Here is a 10,088-nt window from a genome sequence, read left to right as displayed (position 1 = left end):
TTTGTATTTATTGCCCTGTACACCGCCCTGAGTCCTTCGGGAGAAGGGCGGTATAAAAATGTAATAAATAAATAAATGATAATAAATAAATTTATTCACAGTACCAATTCTCCCAAGCCCACGTCAACCTTAACTCCAGTAAGTCAGAGAAAACGAAACAGGAGAATATTTCTAGCTGGCTGGGTTGAAGGGTTTAGGGTCCTTGGTGCTGTCTTGAGTTGGATGGTTTTCCTGCTGACATTTCACCACCCAACTAGGCAACCTCATCAGCGCTCCCAACCAGACGGTAAGGCTCGCTCTCATTTTATATTTCTTAAGTAAGGCTGGCGCCATCAAAAGCAAACTTCAGCCCCTTTGCAGCACTGACGATGCCATCTAGTTGGGTCATCAGATGTCTCGGAGAGGCCCCAAAGAAAGCAAAGACGAAAGAAAAGGGCGCCGTAGGGGCCTGGTGGCGAAATGCGGATTGGAAAAGGGAAGGAAGGAAGGACGGAGAGACCAAGCCCCAGGAAAGGAGAAGAAAAAACAAGGAGAAGGGGAGAGAAGGAATGGAGGAGAAGGAGAAAGGCGAGGCCTGGCTTCCTTCCTTCCTCCCTCCCCACCCCGCGTCGCCAGGGGCGGGTCCGCCAGGACGGCCGGGAGACCAAGCCCGGCTGATGGCCGCCCGGTCCCGCCCCCGCCGGCCCTGCCTTCCTCCCCGCGGGCGGCGCCTCTCCTCGCGGCGGCGGCGGCGGCGGCGAGGGCGGCGGATCCCGCGAGGCGCCATCGCGGCCCGGCAGGTGAGCGGGAGGCGGCGGTCGCCATGGCAACGGGCCCTCGACACGGGCCGGGTCCCCGCGGCGGCGGCCTCGGTTGGGGAGGCCCGGCGGCGGGGTGTCGGAAGAGGGGGCGGCGGGGGCCGAGTTTCCCCAGCGTGGCTGTGTTGCGGGGAGGGCCGGGCAGCAGCTGAGGGAGGCCTTGGGCCGAGGAGGGAAAGCCGAGCTCCGGGGAGGCGGAGGGTCGCCGGCCCCTCCCGGTTCTGCCTCACCTGCGCTGCCAGGTGATTCTAACTGGGCAAGGAAAGCAGGTTGCCACCTTGGGCCCATATTTATTTATTATTTATTTATTTATTTATTTATTTATTTATTTATTTATTTATCTACTACATCTATATATGGGGGTAAAAGTGTAAGCCCCCATCTCCAGCCGTTAGGTGTTTTGCAAGAGTGTCTTTGTGCTGAGTTGGTTTTTGCCCCCAGCCAGGCAACCCTTTTGTTGTTGTTTTTTTTTTTGTTTTAATGAAACGAGTTTTATTAATTTTCCAATTTTACATCAAAATGTCAAAGTGTTTAGAAAGCAGCGGGATGATTGGGTAGTCCATAATCCAGTAACAAAGTCTTTTGTGCATATCTCAGGTTAAATACATCCAAAAATTCCCTGTTTCCCATAATTACTATGTCACAATCAAGTTAATACACTTCTAGTTATAACACCATCGGTTAAGATATTTATCAATATACTTTTACTTATAGTTATTTATTTATTTATTTATTTATTTATTTATTTTATTTTAATCCCATTTATATCCCGCCCTTCTCCGAAGACTCAGGGCGGCTTACAATCTAAAGCACAATGTGCTTAGCAGTAGCCTTCATTCTATGTATATGCCTGCTTATTAGGGCTTTCGCCCCCCCCCCCCAAGCGGCATTATTACAAAGTCAGCTTATTGCCCCCAACAATCTGGGTCCTCATTTTACCTACCTCGGAAGGATGGAAGGCTGAGTCAACCTTGAGCCTGGTGGGACTCGAACCTGCACTAATTGCAGGCAGCTGGTGTTACTTAAGGAGGCATTAGCCCAGAATGCGCACAGAATGACAGCAAGGAGGCCCACAAGGTTTGCAGAGGGCCTCCAAAGACCCACCCCGGCAGCAGCGTTAATTGGTTTTATTTCCCATTAGAAATTAACTTTGCCCTTGGCCACCAAGAGTGAGGGTCCCTATTAGCATTTGCTGAAGGTTGCACCGATGTGCAACTGAGGAAAGAAATACACACACCGTGCCAAGGTCAAATGCAGGAAAGCTGTTGTGGGTTTTGACAGGGCTGATGTATCCGAAGCACAATTCCCAGGCTTTTCCTGGCGATATATTGGGTGTTTTATTCCCATAAACATCTGGGCTATTACCAGTGACCTCCTGAGAATATATTGTGTGAACACAGCCAGTTGGATCACAAACTGTGATTCAAGCAAACCCTGGCTTGCCACATCCTGCAATACCAGTCCCCCAAATGCTTTTAATTGCAAGCATACGAGTAACTTTCTGGATTGTGTCTGTTTAGAAGAAATGTTTTTCCAGCGACCATTCGGCTTCACCTGGATAAACCCTGGTTTAGGTATTACAGGAAAAATTTTATCCATCTTCTCCTTGCCACAGTTTTATACATCTCCTGTCTATTCCTTTTAAGAACTAAAAGTTCAGAGAAAGCTCCCCAGGCATTGGACTAATTCCTAATCTCATTGCCACCAATGTATATGTTGGTACTGTTTTCTACAGAGTTTGGAGCCTTTTGATAACTCTTTCAACTAGTCTTTCACCAGTCCCGTCATTTTTACATTATTTCTGTTTAGTCCCCAGGCATTACATTGTTTGGGATTTTCTCTTGGTTAATCTGTTTGCCCATAAGGTAAACCGGATAAATGCCAAGGCAGTTTATGGTCAATTCAACCGGTTGCCTCCTAGGAGTAAAATCAAAAGATTTTCTTTCCTCTTTTTATATGTATGTGGCTGTGGCTGTGAAAAATTAGTAAGGTATAATAATTACTTTGTACTTGAGCTTACACAATTTCTCGATAAACAGGTATTGAGTGGCAACTAGTAATTAAAAAAAGCATGGACAAAAGATTTCACATATTTGATAGGAAAAACCTAGTGCAATTCTTTATGGTGCTACTTACTTACTTACTTAAAGGTAAAGGTAAAGGTTCCCCCGCACTTACTTACTTACTGTTATTTACACGTTTGGTTTTATTTTAATGTGACTCTTCCTCCAGAATAAACCCAGAGAAGCAGAAGGAAAATTAAAATTATCTAACTGATAAAAGAAACTCTCATAAATGAGTGTTTTAATTTAGTCTTGTTACTTCAGATACTTTAATGCAAAGTTGATGTTAAAAAGAAAATCGGTCTTAAAGCGAATACTCTTGCCCTGCGAATACTCGGGAAATATTTATGTGTCTGTAGCTGCTTTATCCACATTTTTTTTATATATTTTTACTAGAATGGGAGAGCGGTGTGCCCGACACACAATAACATTTTCCAGCCTTTACGTTACCTGAGAGGATGTTTCTCATGAATACTTCTCCTCTGGTGGCCCTTCAGAGAAAATGGGAGCCCTTTCCTCCGTCAAGGAATTGCAGGTATCCGGTCTGTTTCTCAGAATCTGAAGAAGATCTGGCTAGAACAGCTGTCAATGCCAAAGTCCAGATGATCATAAACAATCTGCAAAGTGAAGAAGTCACCTTGGATGCCAGCAGGAAATATGGCTGCATCATACAGAAGAAACAGAAGGCGGCAAAGGATCGAGGACACAAATTTAGCAGGAATGACCATCTGCTACAGGAACATATTAACTATACCCTTCGTAACTATCCAACGGACTCTGATGGGATGGACATGGAAGAGAGTGCAGAGTTTGGACCTCTCGCCTTGAATTCTGACAGTGATGATTCTGTTGATAGAGATATAGAGGAAGCCATTCAAGAGCACCTGCGAAACAAGAGCCAGAATCTTCCCCCACTACCAAATAACACCAAGAATTTGTCTAGTAAGGATGGAGATCACCCAGTCCAACAGAAATTTCCTCCGCCTGATGCCGCTTGTCATTTATTTCCTGCTGGCTGCGGTCCAGTCAGCTTGGCCCACCCATATGTGGTCCCTGGGCACATTGAAGGTAAGGTTGCCCAATGGGTTTCCTCCCCTTGTAGTATGAGCAGTGATGACTCTTTTGAACAGAGCATTAAAGCTGAGATTGAACAATTCTTAAAGAAAAAGAAACAGCAAGCCAGAAAGAAGATCATGAGGAGGAATAAGCCATTTCATCAGAAAGAAGAGCTTCAAGAGAAGTTAGCTCTCCGTCAAAAAAGCAGCATGAACAGAAGGAATCAAAGTTCTTCAAAGCAAGGAGGCAAGGCGTGCTTCTCAAAACAGCATCCAGAACTACACAGCCTCAGCCCAGCTAAATGCTTGAAGTCAAAAACCAGCGAAGAGCCTGCAGCCTGCGAAACAGGAAGGCAAGCAGACTTTTCAACTCCGGCAGTTTGTGATTCCTTCCTTCTGGAAGAACGCAGAAAAAATGGGAAAAGGCAGAGACTTGGCAATGCCGGCAGAGAGGAAAGAGTTGGATGTATGGATTTATCTGATTCGAGCAGCGATGATGGGATCGAAGAAGCCATTCAGCGTTATCAGTTTGAGAAGATTCAGAAAGCTGCCGAGTCCAGAGGAGGCTGTTTTTCTTTGCAGAAGGAATTGTCCAGCACCAGCAAGGCAGAGCACATCCCTCCAAGCCTGACAAGTGCCTTGCCAGAAATCGCTCCGAAAGCTCAGAGCTGCAAGAGGAAGGACGCCAGCCCGAAGGCAGCGGCGGCGATAAATAGGCCTGGTACACCTTGGAATCATCTGAGGAAAAGCAGAAGTTACTCTCCTCCGGAAAACACTATTGCCAAATGCTCGGTCACACTGCAGGCCTCGTGTCGAGCAGACACCGCGGCCGAATTAATGTGTGCAGAAGCCATACTTGATATCTCCAAAACTATTTTGCCTCTTCCAACAGCAAGTGAGAATAAGCTATTCTCAACTAGTCCTTCCTTTCCTTCACAGAGCATGCGACCTTCCCAGTGTGAAAGCGACAACAATATTGTCGACAGCGACGATAGTATCGAGCAGGAAATAAGAGCTTTCTTGGCTGTCAAAGCAAAGACTGAGCATTTGATAGCAAAATCCACTTTCCAAGTGCCTCTTTCATTGGGACAGTCCAGGCAGCGGACTCAGAGTTCCAAGAGAAGGTTCCCCAAATGCCTAAAACTGCCACTGAATCACAAAAAGAAATGTAAGAGGAAACGTGAAATAATCCCCCAGAACGAAGATGCACAATTAATCTTCTCAGAGATGGACTGTTTGGATAAGAATCTTCCAAAATCCTCCGTGACCCAACCGAAAAATGAAAGAACTGGAAAGACGGTTATATATCCCAAAGATACTCCGACTCCTATAAATTCTATCCGTCTTCCAAGTCCCTTGTCTCACACATCTCATGATTCTGGAAGTCTGGTAGAAAGCGTCACACGAGGTCTGCAGAAACATGGGGCGGATGATAAAAGCAGCTCTTTTGACAGCGATGAGGATTTGGATACAGCCATCAAAGATCTCTTAAGATCCAAACGGAAACTAAAGAAAAAATCCAAAGACCAAAGAGTTCACTGCAAAAACAAAGTCCAATTTGGTGGTGCTGAAATGCATATTTTTTATAAGAATGAGAGAGAGCGCCAATCCCAAACTCCCACCTTATTAAAAAAGTGTATTGTAAGTTCCAGGAGAGACATTGGAGAGGGGAATGTAAAGAAAGGGCCTCCGAGGAAACCGAAAACAACCATAGAGTTTGAACCTGAATGTAAAAAGGAATACCAGACCAAACCAGTTTCTGGAGCAGAAATCCAGGAGGCCCCAAAAACCCGTCCATGTTTGTGGGCTGTGACATCCTTGGCAGATGAGAGCAGTTCCACAGACAGCGATGACAGCATTGAAGAAGAAATCCAAAGGTTCTTGGCTGAAAAGGCGAGAGCCTCCGCAAGGATAGGGGGATTACCAGATGCCACTGGAGTTGCTGGGACTTTGGGGGCTGAGAAGCCCCAGGCTGCTCTGTTGAAAGCCGAGTGGCAACTCCTCAAGCGAGGAAGCCCTGCCTCAGAGAAAGAGGGTCACAAAGTGGACCTCCCAGTCCCTGAGCTGAGCAGCCCCCGGAGATATGCAAGAGAGAGTGAAGGAAATGCATCTCATCCCAGTGAACAAGCCAGATCATTAGTGGAAGATGCGGGCAGCCAGGCTTCAGTGGAAAACCCACCAGCTGCGGACACAAAGGGGATTGAGCTACCCGAAAGAAGAGCTGCAGTCCAAAGAAAGGACATTCGGGAGGACAGGATGGATCCAAGGACCCTTTCCTCCAGGAAGGGCCAAGCAGAGTGTTGTAAATGGCAAAATTATTTTAAGACCACGCCCTCTCTTAAAAGGAAGACCTCGCGGGGATTCGAAATGTCGAGCAAAGTTCTGGCAGAACTCAAAGGGGGTGGGAGTAGGAAGAAATCCGACCTTTTAGGCCAAAGGAAGAACATCAGCCTTTCTTTGCTCAAGAAGCACGGAGGGGGCTTGGCAGCAAATTTGTTTGGAGAGGGATCTCTGCCCAAACTGATTGTAGGTTCCCAAAGTGAGGCAGGGCTAAGAGATGCAGAGCAGGACCCCGGGTTCCAGCCAGGAAGTTTGCATCCCCGCAGTCAGGAAAGAGATGGAAGTGCCCAGGAGACGACCGTAACCACTGAAGCGGTGAGCTTGGTCAAACATAATCGTGTGGAAAGCCAGGAAGGAGATGCCAGCCAACGCCTCCCTTTGCAAGGGTCTGGCATAGAAGAGACCACAATTAGCCCAGGGCAGGGGTAGGCAACCTTGGCTCTTTTATGACTCGTGGACTTCAACTCCCAGAATTCCTCAGCCAGCATGGCTCAGCTTGGAAACCTTTCCTTTCCCCCTCAGCATGGCTGGCTCAGGAATTCTGGGAGTTGAAGTCCACGAGTCATAAAAGAGCCAAGGTTGCCTACCCCTGGCCCAGGGGCAGCATGTGTTGAAGACACTGTTAGGAAAGGGAGAGTGCTGGAGTACAGCCCCAGTTGGTCAAAGTGTGAGGTTGCCGAAGGCCCTTGTGATTTATCCGTGAAAGGAAAGGTGATCAGCCAAGGTAGGACAGCAGAGGAGCAAGCCCAGAAGCTTCTAGGAGGTGGTTCTGCAGAGTTGGGGTAGAATGGGGCCACACACCCCCTATCTCCTGAAAACAAAGGATCCCAGTTCTTTAGGCCTTTGTTTTACAGGGTTGACATTTGAAAAGGCAACTAAATCAAAAACTCCATTCCTAACTTAATACTTCTCACACAAAACGTAATCTCTGTGCTGGGGGACATACAAAGAGTGATCCTGTTGCATTAAGAGCTCAGGTGGTCCATTTGTAGAGTGGTTATGAAAAATAAGAGGCCTCTCGTCACGGAGGTTCATCTTTCTTAAGAGAGCTGGGTTAATGACGACAAAGCAACCAAAGTGATCGTATTTCAGAGGGCCTGAAACAGAAAGGCGAGGCAGCGTATATAGAAGAGGTTCTATCCATGATGCCCACGCTTAACAAAGGAATACACCTCCAATTACACCTATCCAGCTTTTATAAGAATGATTTGTTTGTGTGTGTGTGTGTGTGTGTGTGTGTGTGTGTGTGTGTGTGAAGGGCAACACTGGAAGGAAATCTTTATATGACAATTTATACAGCATGCTTAACTGTGGTTACCATGGATTTCCATAGCAGATGATTACAGTCGCTGTGTTTTCAGGTCCTTTTCTAGTAAGCTGTCCAGATCTGCGGGACTCTTTCCCTGCAGCCTTCCTGGCCCCCCAGCTTGCAAAATTTGGAGAGCCAGGATTATTATGGGAGTCGGTTCAACGAAAGACCCATCAGGATGCTAGAACTGAAGTCCCTTCTTAAAGCAGTTAGCAGCAGTGGAGGAGAAAATCTTATAAAAGAGGCAGAACAGTTAAAACAAATGGGCCACTTATAAAAACACATTTTTTTTAAAAAAAAGTATATAACTGACAGGCGTAGTTTTTTTCCCCCCCAAGAATCTCACAGAGGCCCCTTTACCGTTCTTCCTCCAGCTTCAATTCCCCCTTTTTTTTCCTTTCCTTCTTATTTATGGGTTTGCCAAACCCAAAGGGCTGCTTTCCTGCTTGGGGGGCCTTTGCCGAGGAGCATTTACAAGCATTTGGTGGCATTTGTCACTTGGGAGAGTTTGGTGCTTTCTGGAAAACTTCCTTCAGTTCAAAATAATTGGCATCCTCAATAATGCCAAAAGGGAAGGGGGTTTCCCAAGACCAGAGGCACACTTTTTCTTTCAGATTCTTAAAAAAAAATTCAGGTTATTTTTTAGCTTGGTCACTGAAGGGTAACGAAGTAAAAGAGCAGCCTTAATTCCAAACTGAAATGTCACTTGATCTTTTTTTTCTCTAGTAGCATCGTTTTTCCCCCCTGTCCAAGCTGCTTTTATAAGATTAAAAGCCCTGTGTCTGTCCAGTTAAGTCTTGTTTCTTCTCCCGTGTCAAACCCTACTGGACATTCCTTCTTTCACTGACATTCTTGGGGACGGGGATGTTTGTGGGAACCTCTTGTGTTCACTTCCTGTTGGATTTCAACGTTTTGTAGCTTGTAATTTCAATGCCCTTTGATTGAAGATGCACTTTTTAAATTAAGAAACCTTGTTTTGTATATAAGAAATGGTGTACATTCGTACATTTATAAGATTCAATAAACTGAGTTCAGATCATGGCCCCGGATCCAAACCGTTTTGTAGCTTTTTTGTCATATATTTTGAAAGGGGGGGGGGTTTCCCCAGCTTTTTTTTCCTTTTCAATCTTCCATGTTGCATTAACCGAGGGATTCGATCAAGATCAAGTGAGGTACTTAATCCCACTCTGTAAAGCCTTAGTAAGGCCACACCTAGAATACTGCATCCAGTTTTGGTCTCCACGCTATTAAAAAAGAACTTGAGACTAGAAAAAGTGCAGAGAAGAGCAACAAAGATGATGAGGCGACCGGAGGCTAAAACATGTGAAGAACGGTTGCAGGAACTGGGCCTGGCTAGTCTAGTGAAGAGAAGGACCAGGGGAGGCATGATGGCAGTCTTCCAATGTTTTGAGGGGCTGCCATAAAGATGAGGGGGACGAACTATTTTCCAAAGCACCAGAAGGAGCCATGCTGGCTCAGGAATTCTGGGAGTTGAAGTCCACAAGTCATAAAGTGGCCTAGGCCTAGGCCAGGGGCAGGCAACCTTGGCTCTTTTATGACACGTGGACTTCAACTCCCAGAATTCCTCAGTCAGCAGGGGGGAACTATGGCCCCCTCATGACTCGTGGACTTCAACTCCCAGAATTCCTGAGCCAGCATGGCTCAGCATGGAAACCTCTCCCTTTCTCCTCAGCATGGCTGGCTCAGGAATTCTGGGAGTTGAAGTCCATAAGTCATAAAAGAGCCAAGGTTGCCTACCCCTGGACTAGGGCTACCTGTACTTGGAGCTATCAAGAAGAGCTCTCTTCACCCTCTTTCTCTCACAAGATCTGGGCTGAGTTGCCTCTTACTCTGCACCCCCTCACCCTCTTGGGGATCGTCCACCTCACTAACAGTCTTATCACATTCTACATTTACTGTAGACAACTTTTCCCTAATTGATATTGCTAAAACTCAGGCTTCTATCTACCTTGCCCCAAGCAGTCTTGCGTTTTTAAGCATTTTTATTTAATTTTTACCCTTAAATGTTCACCCTTTGTTTATAAATAACTCCCTCCCAGCTAGATCAGTTTTTCTCGTTGCGCACTAATCCCCTGGGTCCAGAAAAAACGTGTCGGAGTTCAGGGGTACTAACAGGTTGCAACAAGATGTTCTTAAGTGCTGTGAGTGTCCCTACACCCCCTCCAAGGGACATTTTCAGAGCCACCAAAAGCTCCCCCAGATTCCTCCTTGCCCACCATTCTTAAAGCAGCCGCATTTTTCCCCCGGGAAATGCACAGATGTCCATTTGATTCTTGGTGAAGACGTCCTTGGTTCAACAAATTGCAGGCATGGGCCACGTGTGCACCTATCAAGTCCCACCCTACCCATTCGGCTTCATATGTGAAGTGCTGCACAGCCCTAATCAATATACTGACATCAGATCCAGATTTTTCTCTTTCCCCCAGCTCACTTCTCTTTGGACTATAGGCCCCGGAGCAGAGGTCCCCAACCTTTTGAGCACCAGGGACCAGTTCCGCGGAGA

At 46.4% G+C, this 10,088-nt stretch overlaps 1 protein-coding gene across 1 annotated transcript; it reads left to right on the top strand.

Annotated features, from left to right (window-relative positions):
- Positions 1–456: 456 nt before the first annotated feature.
- Positions 457–8,607, top strand: PPP1R26 (protein phosphatase 1 regulatory subunit 26). Its single transcript, XM_081339768.1, has 2 exons — positions 457–779; positions 3,257–8,607. Exon 2 carries the CDS (start codon positions 3,319–3,321, stop codon positions 6,682–6,684), a length of 3,366 nt encoding a protein of 1,121 aa, XP_081195894.1. The 5' UTR covers positions 457–779; positions 3,257–3,318; the 3' UTR covers positions 6,685–8,607.
- The last annotated feature ends 1,481 nt before the right edge of the window (positions 8,608–10,088 follow it).

This window comes from Vipera berus, assembly GCF_964194415.1.
Source record: "Vipera berus genome assembly, chromosome: 15".
NCBI classification, from domain to species: Eukaryota; Metazoa; Chordata; class Lepidosauria; order Squamata; family Viperidae; genus Vipera; species Vipera berus.
This window is presented reverse-complemented; position numbering and strand designations above follow the sequence as displayed.